This window comes from Sabethes cyaneus, chromosome 2, assembly GCF_943734655.1.
Source record: "Sabethes cyaneus chromosome 2, idSabCyanKW18_F2, whole genome shotgun sequence".
Classification (NCBI taxonomy): Eukaryota; Metazoa; Arthropoda; class Insecta; order Diptera; family Culicidae; genus Sabethes; species Sabethes cyaneus.
In genome coordinates this window covers 201,907,269-201,932,468 of record NC_071354.1, presented here as the reverse complement: position 1 = coordinate 201,932,468, position 25,200 = coordinate 201,907,269, and the positions used below count along the sequence as shown (strand labels likewise).

The following is a 25,200-nucleotide window of genomic DNA, read 5'->3' as shown; positions in this document are numbered from 1 at the left end:
AAATCCGGCAGAAAAATCGTAAGGCGAAATTTCTGCCCGAATCGGATGTTGCATTTCTACTTTCACGGGCGGTCAGAAATCCGGCAGAATGTCTGGCAGAAAAAGTATTTCGCTGGCAGATTTCTGTTCGATTTCTGCCGGACGCGCCTAAGCGGGAAGGAGATCCAGTGGAGCATTCAAATGGGATATCGGGCCTAATTTGCCCTTCAAAAACTCGGTCTTTAACTAGATGAACAATAAAGCTATTAATTGACGGGGCACGTCAATAAAAAATAACACACACGTTGCCTTGCTGGGTATACCTCGGCTTCGCTTTGTTGACCCCGACGTGATTTGAACACGCAACCTTCTGATCTGGAGTCAGACGCGCTACCGTTGCGCCACGGAGTCTTGTTGTGGCAGAGCTCGGTTACGGTTCGGTTTTGTGAGGTTTCAATCCTAAAATGTACTCCATCAATCAAGGCTTAACAATCCGTTTCGGTTCCAGATTGATGCTTTGTATTTAACATGTGACTGATAAATAAATAAAAAATTTGTTGATTTAGATAAGAGTAAGTCTCGCTGAAACGGGGCTACTACTGACACGAGGTCTTCAAATATTGGAACTTTTGCGCTTAATTAGTTGAAAATGGTTAAAAAAAGAATTACACTTTTGATACCTCGAAATATAGGACCCCTCGTTAGCTAGGTGCCTAACAGGTGCAAAAAAAGTTGCATTTTCAGCAAACCTTAAGATCTATATCATGCGATATTTCATAAATTTTCTATGAAACAACTAACAAATGGCCCAGTTCTGTAAAGAAGAAGAACGGGAATTTCAAATGGCGTAAAACTTTTTTTGGCAGTCATCTTGGATTTGGTCGCCATATTGGATTTTATCAAAAAAATGCCGTTTTCACCATGAGCCCCCCCACCGGTGTTCATTTTAAGAACACCATTGGAAAGCTAAAAAAATGCTACAGGAAATATTCATAAAATTAGGTGTGCAATGGCATTAACAGAATAAAACAACTAGTTATTTGTAGCAAGGTTTACAATTTTCATATAATTATTGTGATATTTCCAAAATTTGCTCACAATGGACTTGAAGAGACCTTATTCGGCAAGCTGTCACTACACTACAGTGGTATCGAGACAACATTTTAAATGTTCGTCCTTATTCATTTCTGTTTTCTACCGGTAGAGCCTGTTTATCAAGTTTTGTATTAGTATTTATTATTAAATAGATGCTAATACAACTTTAAAATAATTTTCGCGATATAATCGCTGAATCAACGAGGCACGCCAATAAAAAAATATGACCACACTTTGCTTCGCTGAGTATAGCTCGGCTTCGCTTTGTTGACCCCAACGCGATTTGAACACGCAACCTTCTGATCTGGAGTCAGACGCGCTACCGTTGCGCCACGGAGTCTTGTTGTGGCAGAGCTCGGTTACGGTTAGGTTTTGTGGAGTTTCGACCCCAAAATTCGACTCCATCAAATAAGCTTCAATATAAATCAGCAATGCGGATTGTTGGCTTTTTCTTCAACATGTGACTGATTAATAATTTATAAACGCGATTCAGTGGCCATCGAGGGTATAGTCTATGACTAGGGTAGACGCACCATTTGCGGTGGTAGAACCAGTAGCGGTGGAAACTCAAATTATTCCATTATTTTTGCAGATTTTGGTACAAGTTTGATAAGTATCAAACGTCTACCCTATTATTGCTTCACCATATGTTTTCAGGAGACTTACTGTTTCTTGATCTAATTTCTCAGAACTATCCAACTGTGAAATTCCTGAGCATTCTGAGTCGCCAGTATTGTTATCGACACTTCAAATTCTTTGTCAATTGGTTCATATAAATAAGGCTATTTTGAAAATTATAAATATAATCACCTAACCACCAAATATAAATTGAAATATGATTCGTGAATGTTTATCAGTTCGATAAACGATGAAAGATGAATAACAAATAATAATTTATACGATATTAATTTAGGTACGTACTTGCCTCCGTATTGCATAAACGCATAGTAGGGCTGAAAACGGAGCCTAAAATAATGATTTAAAGACCAACAACGTCAACAAAGGCAGCTTCGCGAAATTGCATCACGGAAGCGGTCCGTCCTACAGCAAATTGACCAGTGTAATGACGTATAGCTAAGTGTCGTCGGTGCTATTAAGCCGGTGTACGTTTTTGCGAAATTTCCTAAGTACAGTTATAATTACAGAATTAATTTGTCGTTATTGTCGTAGTATTCTGTCTGTTTAATGAAAGAAATTTAAGGGGTATTTTCAAATATCGATTTATTTTTAATTTGATTTTCTCGACATACGTTTGATGTTACCTTGGTGGGTATGATATGGGCAAGGCAAACAAGAGAGCGACCAACATAGCTCTTGCCATCTCAAACCCCTACCTTGAGCCTACCCGGTAATGCTCTATAGAGTAGCTAAGCTAGGAGGTGCGATGCTGTGTGGTTCCTGGCTGCCTGATTTCAAAACTGTGATTTTGGGCAGACGGCTGAGCCACACGGTAAGGTAAGCCTAATACAGTAATGTTCCGATTTTGTCAGCTCCCTATTTTGTTTATCCCCGATTTTGTCCGCCCCCGATTTTATCAGCTCTTTATCGGGATTTTGGCAGCCTATAAATTTTGTTTAACTTTTGTGCTTTTAAACATGATTTATAAAACTTTCCAGCCAGCTTGAAACTATTCTGATTCTCTGGGGAAAGTTCTTGAATAAAATGATACCTTCTTGCGAGTAATTTGGGGTCAAAATTAGGGTATGTTGTAGTAAAAGTTCTATAGTTCCTAAACAAGCAAAGATAGAAGTATACCATATTCAGCAATGTTTTTACTATTTGTACAACTTTGTAAAACAAGAAAAAGTCATACAACAACGACAAAAACAGCTAAAATAGAAAAACTGATTTTAACGATTTTTCATTTATGAGAATTAGAATTTTTATATCTTTGCTGAAGAGATATAATGTTACTGTCTTCAGCCTAGTTTCTTGTAATAATATACTGTAAAACTTTGTAGAACACATCAATGTGTTATATTAAAAATGAAGACTAATAAATTTTTTATTACACTTTTAGGGGGATTGATCAAAATTTGAATTCCACTGGACGGTAAAACTTTTAATTTTGAGAAACTCTTCCAAAGGTTCCATAAACCTATAACAAGTTTTCCCGCTCAAAGCTAATGCGCACCCAAAAAGATTCTGGATCAGTGTGCTGTGCCCAGTTCATCGCGTTTTCGGTTGACCAATTGAGGGTTCAAATTTAATTTTTAGTAGTAGTCTTCGATATTGCAAGGTCTTAAGTCCTGAATTTGAAAAAACGTTCGAAATTTTTTTTCCCGATTTTGTCAGTTTCCTCATATTGTCGGTCCAAAATTCAACATGGGACTGACAAAATCGGAACATTGCTGTATACCTATTATTCTAATAATTTGTTTTGTTTTAGCTCATCAAGCACCTCTTACTGTACGATGAAAACTTTGGCCGCGACAAGTTTAAATAATGCACCTGGATATCAGAATGAAAAATTAAATTAATTATTGGATATTAGATGCACTGATGGAAACTCAAATGACACATTTATATTTCATTCGACGGATTGCTGGTGAGATTGTTCTATTTTTACCCATAAATATTCCATTTCATTTTATTTTTACGCTTATATATTCATATCATATTCATATCGTATATTACTGGGTACATGAACACCTATGAAGATTGCGTGAGTTTTTTTACGCATCCTCGTAAAGTAGGTGTTCAACTACGTTCCCATTAAGTACACCATACCAGCCCAGTGATGCCAGGTTTTGCTGAAGGAAAATCCGTAGTTTTACCATCTGTGTTTTTATCACAGAGAAAAGGGCTATAAATTATAAAACTTAGTCAAATTTGAAATCAAACTTTTGATTTGAGTTTTGACCGACATTTGTTCATCATTTCATGGTTTGTTACTTGTTAGTATAAAGTGTTTCTCAGTTTTGCTGAAAAGTGATAAAAGTGACATTTTTTTATCGTATAGGTACTGTTCTTGATTGTATTTTAAAGAAATGAATACTTTTTTGAATCAAATCAGTTCATGATACATTTCAAATTTTCTCCATATTATTCAAGAATGCATACTCTTCACTTTAGTTATTTGCCATTTGTTTTTGTTTTTTCGTATTTCATCCTTTACTTTTCGTCGTTTGACTATTTCGTATTATGTCGCCTTTTCCAGTCATCTTCTTGTCGTTTTGTTTGTTTTAATTTGATTATAGTCACTTTAAAACTTTGTGTCATTCGTGATTTCTGGGGGACGGGAATTTGAACCCGTGTTGACTCCTCATTCGTGTTGTTTTTTAACGTAAGGTGGGGTTGTTCTACGTTATGTTCAACATCTGGTGTTCTGTCATCGTCTTTTTGTCTCTTTTCAACATTTTTTTGACATTTTTTTTTGCTTTTTGTGGCATTTTTGGTTTGATGGCGTCGTGATTAGTGTCTTTTTTGGCATAGTCACTGTTTTACTGGCTTGTCTCTTTAGCCAAGGCATATATTTATAGTCTTTTTGTCGTTTTGTATTGCTGTTTTTTTGGCAGTTTTGTCACGGTTTTTAACCTTTTCTGGTGTCTTTTAATCGTATTTTGTCGTCGTTTGTCTTTTCGTCTACTTGTCTTCACTTCTTCGTCATATCTTTTCGCTGGCATTTCACTGTTTGTTCGTCGTTTATTTGCTGTCTTTCCATCATTGCTTCATTGTCTTTTCGTCACCTTATCGTTGCTTTTTCGAAACCTTTTCGTCGTCTTATTGTCATCGCTTTGCTGCCTTTTCTCCGTATTCGGAGTCTCATTATCATTTCTCTGTTGTATTTTTATTGTCCTTTTGCCATCTTTCCATAGTATTTTGGTTTTTTGACATTTAGTCACCTTTTCTTCGTTTTATTGGTATCTTTTCATCATCTTTCGTTCTGTTTGTTGCCTAGACAACAAAAATGTTGTCTTTTTCTTGTCTTTTGACGAAGTGACGACGCTTATTCGCCATCAATTCGTAGTCATTCTAGCATGTTTATCGCCTGTTTGGCAGTTTTATAATGTCTCTTTCCCATTTTAGACGTGTTTTTTGTCGCAGTCTTGACACTCTTTTCGTCGTCTTTTTATCGTATTTTTGCCATCTTTTTCTCACTGTTCTATTGACTTTGAATCACATTTTCGTCAACATTTCGTCGTCTCTGCATTGTGTTTTCTATATATTTTAGTCATCTTTTCATCGCTTTTTGAAGATTTATAAGTCCAATCGTTTTTATTTATCGCGTGCGTAAAAAGAGCATATTAAACATTAATATATATAGAATAAGGATCTCTTCTACTTGATTATAAAGAACAAACTTATTCGCTTGATTTTGAAATTCTATCGCACTGCAAAATCCATATTAATGAACTGCCAAAATCTAGGAATAAAAGAAATGAAAATATTTTTCTATTTTGCCGTACTCTAATCAAGAAAATGTCAGTATTACTATAAAGCGAAGCAGAAAGCAGAGAAGTGGAAAAATTTATGCCATTAACGCATATAATGATAAAACTTGCTATCTGCCGTCAAAGTGAAAAATGCTAGTTCTTATTCTCATTAAAATTAACCATACTGCTCGCTTTTTCTCTCAGAAAGAGTAAAGCTATGCTTTTCGGGAAATTATTCACTGCATGTAGCGTACTTTTGTTTTTTGTCACTAAATGAAACTTTCATTTTTTCCGCAAAGTTTATAAAAATCCTTAGATTTGAGCACTTGGTCCGTATGTCCGTAGAGAATTCCTGAATCGTAGAACTACGGATAAATCCGTAGATCTGGCATCTGTCTCTATGTTTGATGTTACATTAGTAATAAGGTTCTTTGCTATGAATTACAAGTTAAACGCACATTAGTAATGACGTGAAACTCAGGCTGCATTTTTTTCACATTTGTGCATTGAAATATGGTAAATCGAAAATCCTTCCTGTGTGACCGCTAATTTCGCTATGGACTAAGACCACCCAATTGATACCGGTAGTAGCGTACAACTTACCTCGTCAGCAGTCCAATGATGAAAGAGGACGATTCTCCTCATGTCTTGCACACCACGCGTAGAATCAATAAACGTGGTTGCTGTGACTACAATATATTCGTTGTGTTACTTAGTAACATGTAAACAAGTCAGTCCATATCACCCAGATATATTTATACCACACATCTCCCCCTTTCTCAGAAAAAAAATAAAGTGGGTGCAGTTTTACTTAACTTATAAATAAACTCCGCTAATTTGTTTAAGAGTGTACGTTTTACTTCACAATGGGCTATTACAATTTTCTTAAATGACACCCTTCGTTGAAAGTCGGCTGTCAAATATTGTTCGTCAAGTCATGGGTAACTTAGTTACGATCGTTCTACGTCTGCAAACGAGCCTCCAACTTTTCATTTGCTTTTAACATTTTTCAATTGAAAGGGAAAAAATAGAGAAGACTTAGCGAGTACAATTTACGTTAGTTTTGAATGAAGTTTCAGTACCTTAATGTGTGAATTTATCCAGTAATGTAAAGAAGCTGATAAAAATCTTCCACAAGAGAAGCTGATAAAAATTAAAAGCATACTATCAGCTGCGGAACAGGCATCGTTTCAAAAGTTTGAATTTGTAGAATTTATTCTCGTGTGCAATCAACAGCAGCTAGTGATATCTTCGGATCTTCTTTGAAATGGTCCGCAATCTGAAATTCAAGTTTGGCGCATTTACAATGACCACATCAAGGTGCACCGTATGTTTCAAGGGACCATTTTCATAATAAAGCAAAGTTCGAAAACTAACAATGTTATACTGTTTACGGATGATGGAATTTTCTGGTCGATTTACATTTCTGGCTGCAAGGATATTTATAGGCTCACCTAGCAGCTGATGAGGCTTAAGCGTTTAACAGAGACCACACCAAGGTGCATAAAACTTCACTAGCACCGGACGCACTGTTTGAAAAATTTTGCGTAGTTAGTAGCACTGAGGGGTTCACGAACAACATAAATCAACGGGATAGTGACGATCATCTAACGGCATCTGTGTATAATCTTCCTGACTTACTTTATAAGAGCTGTTTTGATGCCTTCTGCGCGGGTTTTGCTACTCGCAATGCGCGTACTTACCCGCCCTGCCCGGCGTATGTGCGGCCCTTTCAATTCGCTTTATGCTGCCCTTTCGATCTGCCATTGCGCGGTCCTTTCAACCCGCCACTGCGCGGTCATTCTAACCCGCCATTGTGCGGTCCTTTCTATCCGTTTTTATGCGGTCTTTCCGACCCGCGATTGCGCGGTCCTTCCAACCCGCGATTGCGCGGTCCTTCCAACCCGCGATTGCGCGGTCCTTTCGACCCGCGGTTGTGCGGTCTCTCCGATCCGCCATTGCGCGGTCCTTCCGACCCGCCATTGCGCGGTCCTTTCGACCCACCATTGCGCGGTCCTTCCGACCCGCCATTGCGCGGTCCTTCCGACCCGCCATTGCGCGGTCCTTCCGACCCGCCATTGCGCGGTCCTTCCGACCCGCCATTGCGCGGTCTTTCCGACCCGCCATTGCGCGGTCCTTCTGACCCGCCATTACATAGTCTTTCCGACCCGCTTTGTTGGTGATCAATAATAATTTTTCCTTCAAAAGTTGTTCCCACTTGAAAGACAATGCAATTTTCCTAAATATGTTTCCGCAATCTACAGCTGTAGTCACTCAATAGAATCTCTGTTTCATCCATCTTCGTGCTTCTGTCAGTAATTTAAAATAACGCACCGATAGAGATTGTCTCTTTATCAGCGCAATGATCCCTCATCTTTTTCACTGTACTGCAGCAGAAAGTCTAAAGATTTATGACCCTGTACCAACCACTTTGGCTAGCCCACTTCGTAGAAATGATAATCCTAGCAGATCGAATCTTCTCATGAATAACTGTTGATCTGCTATTTCATTTTTTTTATAATTGCTCGCACTTGTCACTATAATTGAAGGCGACTAATGCCGCAGCTTCCGCCTGCCGTTTTCCACCTATTGATTGTGCTTAAAATGAATTTTCTTCCGGCGAGATTTTTTGTTCTGCTTTCTCTTCAAAAACAATTCTGCATTGGTCACGACATGAAAAAATCGAACACTTGTTTTATCGGAAAACAACCCGGAGAATATCTTACAACTCACTTTTCGAATTTTCTGCACCATACTGCCAAAAGCAAAAAAAGAAACCGCTACACCGCTATCGTGAGATAGTCGAGAAAAATCAATAACTTGTAAACGCTTCTCCCCCAGCTAAATCTTGGTCTTAGTCCATAACACTTTGAATTTCCATATTTTTTTTCATAGTCCTGTCACGGTCGCCAAATTGTGTGACCGCTAATTTCGCTATGGACTAAGACCACCCAATTGATACCGGTAGTAGCGTACAACTTACCTCGTCAGCAGTCCAATGATGAAAGAGGACGATTCTCCTCATGTCTTGCACACCACGCGTAGAATCAATAAACGTGGTTGCTGTGACTACAATATATTCGTTGTGTTACTTAGTAACATGTAAACAAGTCAGTCCATATCACCCAGATATATTTATACCACACACTTCCCATTCTCACAACTAATCAAATGAATGGTTGTAAATACCAGATTGATGGCACATCTAACTCTGATCCAACACGGATTGTTGTTCCGTACAATTATTGTAAATCCAGCTTCCTTTCAAAATTTGTTTTCGTAATGGATCACCAACGAGGAGAAAAAAGTTTCTCCGCTCCAAATCGAACAATACCGTCATCATTATCGGCGACAATTTAAGCGTCGTCCCTTCAAAATCCGCCGCGGCTGCCGGATTTCGGTTTTGCGCGCGTAGAAGAAATACCCACCTAACCTACCTGCCTACCTGGCGGGCGACTTTCAGTTTTTATTTCAACCAGACTTGGTATAGCTGGTAGCGGTAGCTCAGTCAGTGCCGCCGAGGTGCTCCTTCCGATTTGCTTCCGTTCGGAAATTTCGCGATGTCTCGTGAAAAGGGAATCATCAACTTTTTCGTCGAACGAGGAAATTCAGCTAGGTAAGGTACAGATTTGCAGGTCCGGGTCGTACGGACTTCCTCCGTTTTCTCCGTTGCACCGAAACGGGATCAACACGCGCGAGGGTTGGACGGGACCTGGTGGAGCATGGTGGAGTGCACGACAGGTGAAAGCCGCCCCGAGCGGAAAAGAGGACGCAAATTTAGTCTCCATGATAATAATGTTTTTGAATTTAAATTTATATAACAACTTTTTTTTCGTATTTCGTGCTTCGCTGACGATTCGATTCTTTTCCGTGGCTTTCGTTTGAGCGTAAAAGGAATATCGGAGACCGACGACGACAACGATGACGACGACGACGACGACGAGAGTGATCGTAATGACATCGCTGTCGCGCCGCGCGCTGCTGTTGTTGGGCGTTAGCAGCGCTAGCGCATCCGAGTCCGAGAGAGAGAACGGAAATAATTTTCCCTAAAAATGTGTGTACGGCGTCATTATAATTCATCGGGAAATTGGACGTGTCCTTTTCGCCGGCTCCTGTCGGAAATTCTTGATTACTAATTTTTGTTCGATCAGCATTTTTTTGGTATAATTTATATTTTTTTTATTAAAGTGGCTCTCGGTTCAGAACATTTGAATACTGAACAAGGAATGTTCAATCCGTTTTGCAGCTTTTGCACTTAGGTACGATCGATTTTTGTTTCTAAACTAGCAGAGTTTTACTCTGCCTTTAAAAATACCGTTCAGGAACGAACCGCAAGGCATTATTCCGAGAAGATGAAGCGTTGCTTTTTTATTGTTATTATCGTCGTTCGCCCGTTTAAGAGATATTACTTTGCGTGGAAAGCAATCTTAAAACGGTGCATTCGTTTTTGCTACTCCATGTCCTTCGATGGAACCGGCTCTAGTTCGGGCAAAATCACATCATAACCGATTCTTTCCAGATGGGTACCCTGCAAGCAAAAAAAAAAAACAGATTTGCGAGAGAATATATTGCACTATTAGAAAAAAACATTTCTAAAGGTTTCTTTAAATTTGTCACCATGTTCGAAAATGTACATTGGAAGATGATTTTCCGTATTTATTTTCTAGTTGGTTAAACATTGAAATTATGCCAGTGTGTATTACATAAAGCGGCAACAATTTTCTTCGGCGTTACTATCTTGCCAAAGTTTTACATTCGGCGAAAATCCACCGTCGAAGTCAACCAGCAGCAGCACCGTAAAGTACATAAAATACATGCACGGAGCAATAATGGATTTATTTTTCATACATTATGAAATTGCTTTTTCCCGCACACCAACCAACCAACAACCGGCAGCCAGCGAGCACCGCAGCAGCGTATCGCAAAGGACCAAGCAGCAGCAGCGGCACTTTCCTTCTTCATCGGTGGATGCGATAAAGAAACGTGACGATGCGAATGAAGACACATAATGCCCGACCTCACTAACGGGGCGGTAGTTTTCCGGAGGCAGACCGAAAGATGGAAAATTGGAATACATCGTGGGTGGAAATACAACGTTTGCTCACATATATTGCAGGACGTCAGATACATGGGCAAAAAGCACCCGAAGGCAGTGCCACCGTCGTGGATAGGGGAATTTCACTCTAAAATGGTTGTCTTTACAAACTGACTTTATTTTTTAGTATTTCTACCAAAGGTTTGAACCATTATCATCACCATCAATAACGCCATCTGGTTGGTGTTTGCCTCGTCGGTGTGTTCCTGGTATCATTCCATCTCTGCCGAGTGGGTCTGCAGGCCAACAAGCATCCTGTGCTCTAGTGCCTGATGGCCCTATGTCAGGCTACAGTGGAAGCTGAATCCGTCGAACAAGAAAGGCCACAGCCAGCGTTTTGTGTTTCTTCTTGATAAAATATTAAAATGTAATTTAAAATGCATAGGTTTCTGTTAACAAGCAGCAACGATGGAGCCGGGACATGCCGTTTCGGTAGAATGACTTACCGACTGGAAATTGGTTCATTGATTGTGCTGAACTGGGTTTTCCTGGAGTCAATTTTCAATTACTATCGGGTGGATCTTTCGCGTAACTTTTCACTGCTTGTTCGTCTATGACTTCCGTTTTGTTGCCTTTTGTAATTTACAGACATCTACACTGACAATTTGCCCCTTTTAGCTTTTTAACTGGTTAAAGTACGACACCAGTCTAACAAACCAGTCCATGTTTTTCAACATTCTTCACTGAAAATTGTTGTTTATCGCTAATGTCACTTTAACAGTCACAATCGTGCCTCATATCTTGCAGATCACGCAATCTCCGAATAGAATTATATTAACTTTAACGCGACATCACGCAACTTAATTCGGCAATGAAGAGAAAATTTTTCTTCTTCCCTAGCCCCCCCCTAAACAAAACGCCCACCCTCTCCAACCCTAGCAGCACAAATATTTGTCGCAGTAAACCTCAGCCAAACCAGGCTGACTGCTAGAGACGGTGTTATTTATTTAACCTAGTTAGTTAGCTTGCCACTTGCACAGCGTCTCAGAAGACTCTTGACTTTCTAGCTAGACTATCGCCGGCCGGAACGGCCACCACACCACTTACGGGCAGCTGTAAGAAGCCAAACGCGCGGAAGATGCCCATGATGGTCTAATTTAATTTTCTCTCACTTTTCTCCATTAACCAGCATGGTCGAGCTTTGGCGACCACCATCAGCGTTCCGGTCGGTTGCTTTCGGTCAGAGAACGATGGCTGCTGATGGCGCGCTGACAGCGACGATCTACGACGATCTGTGGCGACAAGGACACCGGTTTCAATTTTCATCACCTTCTTTCTTCTATGCCGGCCGCCAGCCTGCGTTTTTCGTAGAGCAGACAAATTAAAACAATTTATCGTGCCTTGCCTTCATTTTTCTTTTCATGCTGGAAGGAGCTCAACTTACTTACCGACCGCTTGAACGTTTGTGTGTCAGCCTGTCGGAACGGTTCTAGTTCTTTTGACGTCCTTGATAGCCGTGGGCCACTCGAAGGAAGTAAACCAGTCAGTAGTTTTTTTGAGGCATAAGTTTTTCTCTGCATTGTGCTGGCGTCTTGCGACTTACGAGAAAGATGCAAACGGTTGACCCTGTCCCTGGTAATGATAGTAGTGATAATGCTTCGGAAGTAGTACAGCCTCTCGGCGATGGTAGAAGCTAATTTGTTGACCCTCGTCGATGTCATCACTTTCACTAACCAGCCGGGTATAGTGAAAACTGCCCAGTAAACCATACGGTTTGTATATCTCGATTGTAACTGGGAAATATGACATGATATGTGAACGAAAAAGTTATGTTTTACGCTTTTAAGAACATATATGTACCAAAGTGTCTGTCTTGCATTTTATACAGCGGTTTGAATATATGATTAAGATATAATCAAATATTGCAATCATCTTTACTGCTTTATAATTCACAGTCATGAGTTGTATATGAGAACACGCTCGACTGCAAAACAACTTATTTTTCACTTTGTTTTGACATACTCTATAATCATTATACAATTCCAATGTAAAATTGACATGAAAACGATTCAATGTGAACTTTCTATTACGATCTTGTGTTATCTGGGGGCAGAACGGTGGTTGATCGACCGACTTACCACGAACTGGCAAGTGGCAAGTTGACCTGTACTTTAAAGCCCGACAGTGCTGGGAGAAAACTTAACAATGACCCGACTGACGGATGGTTATTTTTGTCTTGAACCGCTTCAGGGGCATGCAGTTAGGAAAAACTTTAAAGATTGTGAAATTCTGGTGGTGTTATTTGAAAGTGAAAGTGAGAATTTGGCAGTATGTTGCTTTGTGAAATTTGCGGACTTAAAGCTTCGTAATATTTTGTACACTATTAAGGGAACATAAACGACTGAAACGTTTGAAGATTGCATATTTTTTTATTTCAGATTTTGTTTCTGCAGTCTTTTCTGTTTATTTTGATACTAATTTTGTAATGTTCCAACTACGGGAAGTAGCCGAAAAACGATCATACACATAAGCGTTCCAGTGCGGCGTGCGTGGAACAACCTTGACGGAATAAAATGCCGCTCCTGAAAACTCACGATTTTCAAACTATACGTCCCTTTTTCTCAGAAACTAAACAAAGTATTGGAACAAACTTTTTTTTGTTTTGTTGGGAATAGCTTGACAAAGACTTTTATAACTTTGAGCTTTATAAATGAAACACAGCCAGAGAAAAAAGAATAAGAAGAAGAAGAAGAAGAAGGAGAAAAGATGACTGAAAAAACCAAATTTTGTCTGTTCGTGATCGTCTTTACTTTACCTAACGGGACTGTGATCTTCACTATTGAACTTGTGAACTATTGAATTTGTGCGATAGAGTTTTACAACTAAAACTTAGCTCAAAGGTATCGTCTCCGTTTACGAATCAATCTTGTGTGCCGTAAGGTAATAATTTAGGACCACTTTGATTCATTTTATTCTTTAAGGGGGGACCCTACTCTGGAAGGTTGAAAAATAATGGATTTTCGTAATTTCGTTTTCGGAGTTGGAATTAACAAAAGCAGACACTGAGGAAGCCTACGGCTCGGACTTTCTAGAGTAGGATACCCCCTTAACGACGTTACCTCTGCTCTTGAAAGAGGCTGCAGACTTGTATATGCTGACGATTTTAAAATTTACTTGACGATTCGTTGCGTCAAGGATGATCAACTTCAACTTGTCTTGGATACGTTTGTAAATTGATGCGAGGTGGATAACTTGACTATCAACGTCTCTACATGCGAGGTTATGACGTTCCACATAATCAAATCGCCTGTATTCTTCGATTACAATATGGACGACCAGAAACTAAAAAGGGCTGAGCATGTGAATGATCTTGGTGTGATTCTCGATCCTAGACTGACTTTCGATCGTCACCGTACAACAATAATCTGAAAAGCGACTAGTCAGTTGGGATTTATTGCAAAAATTGGACGAGATTTTAGAGACCCACGCTGCCTTAAAGCCCTGTATTGTTCGTCCCCTTCTCGAAAATGCGTGCCTAATTTGGACTCCGCATCAACTCTATTGGAATGTTTTATGTTTGAAATGGCCCGTTTAATTTTCGTCTTTTACTAAAAACTTCATGAAATATCTTAATTTGATGACAAAAATGATACATAAATGGTAATAAAATTATGTTTAACTAAATGTCATACTTACTTACTTAAGAGGCTTGTCGTCCTATGACAAAACCTGTTGAACAAAGTTTCTCCAAGTTATTCGGTTGTGGGCTACCGCATCAATTTCTCGGACACCGAGTACTCTCCGCCAGATCTCGCTCCACCTGGTATAACCATCTGGTTTCTACCGGATTTGAGGCACTATCTAACACTATCTTTGCAGGATAGGTGTCTGGCATTCTGACAACATGTCCTGCCCATCGTATCCGTCCAGCTTTAGCCACCTGTTGGATACTGGGTTCGTCACAGAGCTGTGCGAGTTCATGGCACATCCTCCGCTTTCCTGTACGCCGGCGAAGATTGTTCTTAGCAATCGTCTTTCGAAAACTCCGAGCACTTACACGTCCTCCTCGAGAATGGACCATGTTTCATGCGCGTAGAGAACAACCGGAGCGTCTTGTACAGTGAACACTTTGTGCAGGGGCTTAGTCTGTTCAACCGAAATTGCTTATAAAACCCTAGTAAGCATAGTAAGCACATAGTAAGCACGACTTCCGCTAATAATACACCTCCGAATCTCATAGCTGGTGTCATTGTCCGCCGTTACCAGTGAACCTCGGTTCCGATGGCCAGCATGTACTTTGTTTTAGACGTATTTACCAATTTTCTGCTTGAGAACGATGATCGCTTGATATCTTGCACAGTCCAAATTGTCACCCTTTTTGTAGAGCGGGTAGATTACCTCATCTTTCCACTCCTCCGGTAGCTGTTCCGTATCCCAAATCCTAACAATTAGCCGGAGCATCAAACGGCCAGCTTTTCTGGACGTCCAAATCGAAATCGCTTTTCTCACTGCCATGGTTCTCCGCCTGGGTACCATTCAGGTGTTAATCGAAGTGCTGCTTCCACCTATCGGTCAACTCACGATCGTCTGTCAAAATATTGCCATTGTTATCTCGACAAATTTCGGTTCGACTTTTCCTTTGCAAAGCCTTTGCATGATCGGTTCAGTTTCTGGTAGAACTTTCGCGGTTCCTGAGATACAGCGATACAGCCGCTCCAACTCTGCATATTCTTGCTCTTCCAGGTAGCGCTTTTTCTCTCGGAAGATTTGGTTTCACTGCACCTCCTTCTGTAGGTGTCTTTCCACGTTCTGACGTGTGGCACTGCGCGTCTTGTCCGTCTGCACAACGTTCTCCTCATCCATCATCCTCCTACATTCTTCGTCAAACCAATCCGTCAAATCAAAATCAAATGCACGATGGAGCTCTCCGCTAGCGGCTAGGGCTAGCGCTAGGGCTAGGGCTAGGGCTAGGGCTAGGGCTAGGGCTAGGGCTAGGGCTAGGGCTAGGGCTAGGGCTAGGGCTAGGGCTAGGGCTAGGGCTAGGGCTAGGGCTAGGGCTAGGGCTAGGGCTAGGGCTAGGGCTAGGGCTAGGGCTAGGGCTAGGGCTAGGGCTAGGGCTAGGGCTAGGGCTAGGGCTAGGGCTAGGGCTAGGGCTAGGGCTAGGGCTAGGGCTAGGGCTAGGGCTAGGGCTAGGGCTAGGGCTAGGGCTAGGGCTAGGGCTAGGGCTAGGGCTAGGGCTAGGGCTAGGGCTAGGGCTAGGGCTAGGGCTAGGGCTAGGGCTAGGGCTAGGGCTAGGGCTAGGGCTAGGGCTAGGGCTAGGGCTAGGGCTAGGGCTAGGGCTAGGGCTAGGGCTAGGGCTAGGGCTAGGGCTAGGGCTAGGGCTAGGGCTAGGGCTAGGGCTAGGGCTAGGGCTAGGGCTAGGGCTAGGGCTAGGGCTAGGGCTAGGGCTAGGGCTAGGGCTAGGGCTAGGGCTAGGGCTAGGGCTAGGGCTAGGGCTAGGGCTAGGGCTAGGGCTAGGGCTAGGGCTAGGGCTAGGGCTAGGGCTAGGGCTAGGGCTAGGGCTAGGGCTAGGGCTAGGGCTAGGGCTAGGGCTAGGGCTAGGGCTAGGGCTAGGGCTAGGGCTAGGGCTAGGGCTAGGGCTAGGGCTAGGGCTAGGGCTAGGGCTAGGGCTAGGGCTAGGGCTAGGGCTAGGGCTAGGGCTAGGGCTAGGGCTAGGGCTAGGGCTAGGGCTAGGGCTAGGGCTAGGGCTAGGGCTAGGGCTAGGGCTAGGGCTAGGGCTAGGGCTAGGGCTAGGGCTAGGGCTAGGGCTAGGGCTAGGGCTAGGGCTAGGGCTAGGGCTAGGGCTAGGGCTAGGGCTAGGGCTAGGGCTAGGGCTAGGGCTAGGGCTAGGGCTAGGGCTAGGGCTAGGGCTAGGGCTAGGGCTAGGGCTAGGGCTAGGGCTAGGGCTAGGGCTAGGGCTAGGGCTAGGGCTAGGGCTAGGGCTAGGGCTAGGGCTAGGGCTAGGGCTAGGGCTAGGGCTAGGGCTAGGGCTAGGGCTAGGGTGAGGGTTAATGCAGATAACGATTAATTAGCGGCTGTATGGTATGGTAATAATTGTTTACTTGTATCATTAGCAGACACTTCCCAAGCAGCAATGTGAGTTTTATTGTACTCTTATGGTGGTCTTCAAGACCAATTTTGGTCTTAAATGCCATCATAAGAGTGTAATACAACCCAAATTGTTACTTGGATTATCTCTTAGACCAAACTCGTGTTGTTAGTCTTTGACCTTGAAATGCGGTCAGGCATTATTATTAATATTTTTTAGAAACGGTGGTTCTACAATTGATGGAGGGACGGTAGGGGAAAGTAATGAAAATTTTTTATTTGGTGTGAAGGAGAAGGTTCCGTTTCTAAAAATTATTAACACTTAATTCTTGTATAACATAAATAATACAGCAGTGCTGCCTTATATGAATAAGTTTTGCCAGCATTAGTAATACAATCACAGTGAGCAACTTATATATCACCTACCTACTTTATTTTCATCAGCAGGATTACTACTAACATACGCAATAAAAAAAACTTTTCTGTTTTTCGGGTTTTCGGTTTCAAACAAGTATACCAGTCCAGAACGTAAGCTTATTATGAAATTGAAGATTTTGCCCTAATCGTGTGTAATGTTTAATGTACTCTAGATTCAAATTATAGATCATAGGCATCCTTTTCATCCACTATTTCTATTTCAAACCTTGTATAAATAATAACAAGAACTTTTTTTTGTGAGATTATAGTCACTTTAATAGCTTATGTCATTCGTGACTTCTACGGGGTTGGGATTTGAATCCGGGTCCTCGGCGTGAGAGGCGTGAATGCTAACCACTACGCCGGGACTGACCCCAAACAAGAACTAAACTTAATTAATACCATAATAGATTAAAGTAATAGTCGCAGTGTTTCTATCTGCCGACAAAAAAGTTAATCAGTTATCATTCACAATCTGTTATCACCTAAATCTGCATTAAATGTCAAACTTTGACAGTTGAAGTATCAGATGTGAGAATCAGTAAGTGGTACCTTGAGAATGTACTCACCTGTACCTACCAGCTATCATCACACACACGAAATATACTGCCGTTTGTTATAGGAATAATTTTTTTCTAAATTTTACTGAAATACGTTTGGAGTGTATAAAATCAGAATAGGCACTGCATAAGTCACCGGAACAGACGCTCGCGAGTTGGTCAAACTGTTGAACCGAGAAAAGTTAATAACCCCATATTGTGGTGCTTTCTGCGGGGGACTGCCCCCACAGTCGCCAATACTTCCTGTGGCGGATCACTGGCAACAGAAAGCAGAAAGCGTTTACTGTTGGTTGCCCTCGATAAATCCACCTACGCCGCATGAACATCCTGGGATCAATTTTTCCTAAGGATTGTAAATCTTTTTTGACAGCTTGCGTTTATTGAGAATCGTCAGTTTGATCTAACGTCTTATTGTTTGATATAGGGAAGTGGTAAATTCGGGAAAACAGTTTTCGGAAAAGTAGTACATTCGGGGCACTATGTTTCGAGAAAAAATCCCTCGAGGAATTGGTTTTCGGAGAAAAGGTTTGCTTGAAAATTTCGTACAACCAAATAGACACAAAAATTACACAAAAATAAATCAGTCAAGTAAAATACCAAGTCTCGGGTACTTTTTCATTTCGACGTATCTGCAAATGAGAGACTCTCTTCGTGTCTCCTCTCTTCCGCCGTTTACGGCGTTACTATAATGCATTTTGACACATCAGCTTTGCATGAATCGGTTGCCGGAGTCACTAGCTAGCCAAATGTTTTGAAAATATATTAGAATATATTTAGAATATATTTAGGTGCATAATATCAAATCAAACCCAAATTAATTAACTGACTGACATGGGTGTGATATTCATTTCATTCATATTAAATATAATATCTCTCACCGATACGGTGCTGATCGCCTTTCAATATGAAATTTTCGTATTTCCATCAATCGCAATTCTAATTAGTTCTATGAATATTTCTTTTCCTGTGGACTTTTAGCTCAAATACATAAGTTGCAAACCTTATTTCTGTTCAAATGAAATACCGCTCTAATACCGTTCTAAAAACACACAAACAAGAAAAAAATTTTGACGGACTTTCAACTACAATGCATGAAGCTTAAACCATCCAAATGGTAGTTTATTGACTAGATGGAAATTTGTCTTCTCTGAATCCTTCCGAAATGATTTTTTTAACAAGTATGTATAAGCATAATCGACTTTTTTCCATTCCCAAATGGACGGGTAGACTCTACGAGATTTGATTACTTGCCTCCCGGGACGGTAAGCCGATTTTTATCGAACCTATCGAAGTAACTCGGCAAACGGCCAAAATGAAAATTGCAACAATCAATTTTCAGCATGCGAGACACTGTACGTAGAACCGAACTCCCTGGTGCTGCTGTTGCCATTTTCCCCGCTAGCAACAATGCAACGGTGCAAATCCCTCAGCGAAAAGCTACATTGTAGTTCTTCTGCCTTTCGAATCGAGCGTATTAAGACGTGTGCATCCACCTACCAAGCAGCTGCCGTCGGATGATGCCACCGCCGAGAGAACGCGTAAATCCTGCAAAATATCGCATCTTCCACCAACCATTCTCAACCCCTGCTACCGGGTGGTTCGCGTTTCTTTCTTGTCGCCAACTAGATAGAAACTCCAATAATCCCGCATTCTAGCTCTGGGGTTTTAATCAAGAAGGGCGAGCTGGTTGGTGTTGGTTTCCGCTCTTCGCGAAGGGGTGCCAGAAGTGGTAGTGGTAGCGGAGAAAAGCGGATCTGCTTTCCAAGTGTTGGTAGATTTTTCTTCCTGTCCTGGTGTTGGTGGCAAATGCCGGTGTGTTGGAGAAAATTTTCCTCGTTGTGGTAGTCAGTGGGTGGTGGTGGTGGTTGCCGCGGCGGTGGTGGTGGTGATGCTGGTGGTTTTGAGGACATCGCTCGCATCTTAATCTTGAACTGCGAAGCTGATGTTAGTGGTGGTAAAAAGGAAAACTTTGTCGCAGTGTTGGTACGCGATGATGATGGCTTCCTTCGGCGGCAAATGGATGCTGGATGGAAAAACATGCGTTCGCCTCATCATGGCTCACTTGGTTTCGGAAAATGTCGCCAGCTAATGAGACCAACCCCATGCTGGATTGTAATTGTTGATTCTATTTCTAATTCACTGGGACAAACGTGGAATTATTAGTCGAGTCAAAAACAGCAAGTAATTTTCACTTTCCTTTGGCCCTGCCGGGCCCCGTAGCTTCCCGCTTCCGGAAGCTTACCGTTGTTGGCTGGCTGTGTTGGTACAATAATTACGCTTGTGTTTCTCGACTGCTCTCATCAACTAATGAGTGGACCACCCGGCTGAGGATGCAGCGGAGGTGCGTCCACCGGAAGAGAAACACACAGCCATGAATGGGAAAATTTGTTCCAGTTTTTCGCAAAAGTTTTACTCAACTCCGACGTCCCGTGCCACGGAAAGCGAGACGCGGCGGGGTGGGTGGGTGAATGAAATTTTATGTTAATTAACTGTCTGCTCTGCGAGGATGTTAATTAGACGACGCTGAACTTGACCCAGATTGGAGAAAAGTTGCTAGACGTTGACGGAAGTGGGGCGACGTCGGACGGAGCCGGAACCGGAGCGTGGGGGTGGTTTTTGTTTTCGGACTCATGGGAAGTTCGGATAGTGGAAATAATAAAATGCAAACAAGCGGAATGGTAATAATTAGACTGACTGTCCAGTTTGTTTTTATTGATTTCGTTCACCGTTGATTTGACTGGGACGGGGTTTGATGAGCTTCCGTCGATTGATTGACGCTTGATTCGATAGAATAATTTATCGATAGAGTCGACTGGTTTTTGTCGCTTGTTTGTACAAAGCAAACGATGGACTAGGCTCGTACAATCAATTATTTCCAGCATGTATACTCTTTTGCTGCAATAAAATTGTTTGATCTGATCGTTTCGATGCATTTACTAAGTTGATAATTACAATTATTAGCAACGGGTGATGTTCGCTGTCTGTTTTCTGATCAACTGTCTGCAAACATGATTAGCATTTATTTTATCACTCTCCGCCGTCACGATTATTACAATCGATTGAGTTTTTAGTTTATTATTTTATTTGATTGCTGCTCGATACTGGTTTGACATTTAAAGCAAATGGTGGACCGACCTTTATGAGTTAGTCTATATGATTTTCTTGATCTTTTTTATGATATCCGCAATTCAAATACTAACAATTAAAGAAAACAATGAGGTAGAAATTATAGGAATTATGTTTTATTTAACATATTTTACAAAAGTCTAAACAACAAACTAGCTATAATTCTTTCTTGCTCTTTTACGTTCGGCTTGATATTCTTTAAGAGAGTGTTCATAAAAAATGGCTATGGAAATTCATCTCAACAGAGCCTGATTTTTTTTATTTTAAACAGAGGATTTTGATGTTAAACCTTTCTTGACTTTCTGGGTTGTAAAGTCAAGTGAGGTTTACCCGACGGGCCAGATAAATCTGGCCATAAACCTCTCTAATATAGAATTAAAAAAAAAAAAAAACTCGCCATTTTCTCCAACAGGATAATCAGAAGTTTGTCGTTATTGTGTAACATTGTGTAGCACATAAGATATAAGCAGTTGCTCTGTGAGTTTTCAAAAGAAAAAACTTCAGCTGGTGACAAATCTGGAAAACAGACCGGGTCATACCTCTTAGATTTAGTTATTTGAATTATTTTTCATTTTTCCATGACTATGAAGCCAACGTACATATGAAAAATACAAAAACATGATAAGCATAATGCTTGCCGAGTCACTTCCGTATACATAAGTTATTGCATTATAGTATAGAGTTGTTTTTATAGAGTTTCATCAATTATTTCCAATATTTTGGAAGAGCATTCGTTTGCTTCACCAAACATTGTAACGAAAAACAAAACGACTAAGATTGTAACCAAGAATGTTGGTTTTGGATCTTTCGGAGCTTATCGAAATGCGTGAGTACCCAGCTAGCACCAACTCGTATATCAATGTACGAAAACTATCGTAAATATCTCCTAACAAACTCGAAATCGTAACTAAAGCTGAATAAAGTGGGATCAAGTTAATTTTTTGTCGTATATAATGATAATGACTGACATACATACGATTTTCAGCACAAAATCGTAGAATAGTACGGAGCGACTCGCGCTTAATCGGATATTATCGTATATAAATACTTATATAGTCGTAACGCTCAAAATTATTCGTAATCACGTATATCGCCTCCAAAATAGTACGGATATGCCAATTTTGCGCATGAAATACGATTTATTTAGCATGTATATCTGTACGTAATGCTGATTTTTACCTTTTTTATACATATGAAAATGCTAGCTGGGTAGTAGTTGACTGAATAGATTGTTTCAAATTGTTCGTTGATTTCGTAAGGTTGCAACTTAGGGTCATTATTTATTTCAACTATTATAAATGATCAAAGAATGTGCATGTCCCTATGTCATTCGACTCATTCCGAAATGTAAAACATTGGAACTTTATTTATTAGTAAAGTTTTTTTTGTTCTACACTGCATAAAAATGACGTGAATTTATACCGCGACTTCAGACTAGAATTTTAGTTTTTATTTTCGTCTATTTGTTATTGAATTTGTAAAAGGGTTTGTATATGAATTTCAATTTAGTAATAAGTACCCTCATGACAGCGTTTATTGTTGATCCTGAGTTATGGCCGACTAACGACTAACGATGGCGGCGCATGGCAAAAAAACGATATTTGGAAAACTTTCAATGTGGGAGAATATGGTTCTTCCGATTTTTGCTGGAAATGTACAGATTTTTCCGATCTTTTTTCTCACAGCGCTTTCATTTGAAATTAATAGAGAAGCATCTCTTGCTATGTAAACAAAAACTTTTTTTGACACTTTTAGTGCAATGTGGCATTGGTTTGCTCTACGATGTTTGATTCAGAAGTATGGTATTTTCAAAATAAGCGTTCTACGAGAAAATGAAAAAGTTCACTTTGGATTTTTTTGAGAAAGTAGAATTTTTCAATTCTTTTTAGATTGTTTTCGTGCAGAACTATTTACTTAAGACCATAAACTATAGGGGAGAGTAGTCAACAGTGAGACATCGGGAATAGCTGCGCCATAAAGCATTCAAGATCCATAATATTTTCCTGGAAAGCGATGTTTGGGAAACTTTATCACATAATACAATTTGAGAAAAATTTGTTAATTTTTCAGTATATTTTTCAATATACTTTCAATTTTTCAATAAAAGTCGTTTTTGGGTAAATTTTATTGCAATCATTTTCAGGTGATTTTTAGCGGCAAACCGCATTAAATCCAAGTTAAATTTATGGATAAAATCCAAGTTAAATTTACTATCATGGCATCACATAGTAATGAGAGATACATGACAATCGAATTGACTCCACTATTTTACTATTTTTTATAAAACACTCCTATTGGGAGCAGTGAGACAAACAGATGCGAGTAATTAAAAAAAAGGTTGCGTTAAATTTGTAAATCAATCGATATGAATTGACTGTAAATGAATTTGAAAGTGTAAGTTGAAAGTCAGATTACCAAGATTGGTCCTTTATATGAATATATACGTAGCTGTGAAAATAATCTGAATTTTCAATAATACACAACAATAATTTTCACTTTTTGTTCAGCTTTTCAGTTTTTTGTAGAAATCAGAACAGATTCTTAAATTCTTTCCGACGTTTCGGTTTTGTATTTAAGCCTTTTTGAAGGATTGCTACGATGTGTCTTGTTAGTTAGATGTAAATTATTATTTTAGATTGTACATACAATGTAGTCCGTTTATCTTTAGTGTTAAGGATTTGAATGTCTTCTGTAGGTTTTTTTTGCATATAAGTCGTCTGTTGAGCGTTTGAATAATTTTCATACTTGGAAGCAATTCGACACACTACTTTTTTGCACTGTGGCTTTCCACCTACTAGTATTCTAACTGAGGGCTAGAGTGGGAGGGAATCTGTATTTCTAATGGATGTTTGTGTGTTTTATCGAGGCTAGTATTCCTGCATATGTGTGGTTTCGGTTATTTTTCTATTAACGTGATTTTTTTATGATGATTTTTGAATTGACACGGTTTTTTTTACATTTTTCGAATTAACGCGGTTTTTTAAAAATGATTTTTTTCCCCCGTTAAAAAAAAGACTTGAGTGTATAAAAGACGTGGTGCAGCCAACTAGTTTTATCGTGGTAATTAAAGCAATCACAATAAATTTGCTTCATTAACAGTTTTATTATAGTTTTCTAGCTATAAGTGTGTTTTGACTCGTATCCTCTTGGTATTGCGTGATACCACAATAAAACCAGAGGTAATGATTAATACCGCAATAAAACCTTTATAAAATTTAAGTAAACCAGTTGGCTTTAGAATTGTTACTTGCGATGCGCTTCCATACAGGATTATATTAAAAACGAACTGAACTTTTCCAACACATTGCTTAATTGGGTATGTTTTGTCGCCTGTGAAATTCACTATTTTATTTTTATCGGCTGTCAGTCTCATTAAATCAGAATAGATTTTGTACTTTCTCCGACTACAAAGTATAGTCGAAACTTCGGAGAAAGTACACAATCTATTCTGATTCAATAAGACTGACAGCCGATAAAAATAAAATAGTTTTCCAACACAGCTATCAAATTTGCCTAAGTTTAATCATCTCACCGTGAACACTTCCTTAACACAGACATCAAATTGGTCTAGGTTTAATCGCGGTCGTACTAGTAAGAAATTTTGTCGGAACGAGAAGACTTTATCACTCTTTCTGGTGTACATCAAATTGGTCTAGGTTCATTCGCGATGTTAAGAAATCTTGTTGAGACGAGGAGACTTTGTCATTGGTTTTGGCTTACTTTCCAAGCACAGATATCAAATTGGACTAGGTTTAATAGTCGCAAAGAATTTCCGACCTGTTGGGATGAGTAGATTTTGCAACTTTTTCTCAAATCACGTTAAAATTATGATGGCGTCGTTTCAACCAATCACGAAGCGCCGATTTCCAATTGAACAATGTTTCATTATTTTCGATTTTTCAATAGTGAGCGAATGAATAGTTTTCTTTATTGGTGTGGATACGTTTTTCTGATCGATTGGCGCAAAAATATTAATAATCGATCGTAAAACCGCTAAGCTATTAGCGCTAAAAATATTACAATTTTTCGTGACGCTCGCATTTTTTGATTTTTTGGAACGACCAGCAAGCTTCCTGAAAGACTTAGCCCTATGTAAAAAAATTGAGCAGGCATAACCTAGAATTCCAAAAAATAAAAATAAAACTCAGAAGTCGAAAGGATCAATTATTAGATAACCAACAAATCGAAAAGCCGTAGAATTGAAAAATTGAAGGCCAAAAAGTCGAGAACATAAACAGTCGAACTACTGAAAATCCGAGAAACAGAAAAATCTAAAACCTGTAAAGATAAGAAAGCAATAATTCAAGAAGTCTGTTCGAGCACCTCTAGTTTTCTCCTTAAGGAGACACCGAAAGTGGCTAACGTTATTGTGTTAGAGCGACACACACTGTACTGTACATCTCATGTGTTCGTTGAAAACCTAAACGTTTATTTGAATGTTGCATTAGTATTGGTAATATATGTCAAATGGCAGAGCTTGCAAACATAAACACAGCTGATCCGCAACCAACCGCACCGACTACGA

The 25,200-nt window shown here is 40.1% G+C and overlaps 1 protein-coding gene and 2 non-coding genes across 3 annotated transcripts; all 3 read right to left on the bottom strand.

Annotated features, from left to right (window-relative positions):
• Nucleotides 1-318: 318 nt before the first annotated feature.
• On the bottom strand, nt 319-390 carry Trnaw-cca (transfer RNA tryptophan (anticodon CCA)). The gene has a single exon. It is a non-coding gene; the product is annotated as a tRNA-Trp (tRNA).
• A 952-nt stretch (nt 391-1,342) lies between these two features.
• On the bottom strand, nt 1,343-1,414 carry Trnaw-cca (transfer RNA tryptophan (anticodon CCA)). Its single transcript has one exon. It is a non-coding gene; the product is annotated as a tRNA-Trp (tRNA).
• Nucleotides 1,415-7,278: 5,864 nt separating this feature from the next.
• Nucleotides 7,279-19,124, bottom strand: LOC128736555 (S-antigen protein-like). Its single transcript, XM_053831040.1, has 3 exons — nt 19,047-19,124; nt 11,658-11,841; nt 7,279-7,649 (listed from the first exon to the last, which is right to left on the bottom strand). The coding sequence occupies exons 1-3, from the start codon at nt 19,122-19,124 to the stop codon at nt 7,279-7,281; spliced, it is 633 nt and encodes a 210-aa protein (XP_053687015.1).
• Nucleotides 19,125-25,200: the final 6,076 nt, after the last annotated feature.

What these genes read in the sequence shown, in the direction of transcription:
- LOC128736555 (XM_053831040.1), bottom strand. Translation starts at nt 19,124, where the DNA reads ATGGTTGGTGGAAGATGCGATATTTTGCAGGATTTACGCGTTCTCTCG. An exon ending in CATCCGACGGCAGCTGCTTG is followed by an intron (nt 11,842 to 19,046) that starts GTAGGTGGATGC and finishes CGAAAAACGCAG; the next exon opens with GCTGGCGGCCGGCATAGAAG. An exon ending in ATGCTGGTTAATGGAGAAAA is followed by an intron (nt 7,650 to 11,657) that starts GTGAGAGAAAAT and finishes CAACTTTTGAAG; the next exon opens with GAAAAATTATTATTGATCAC.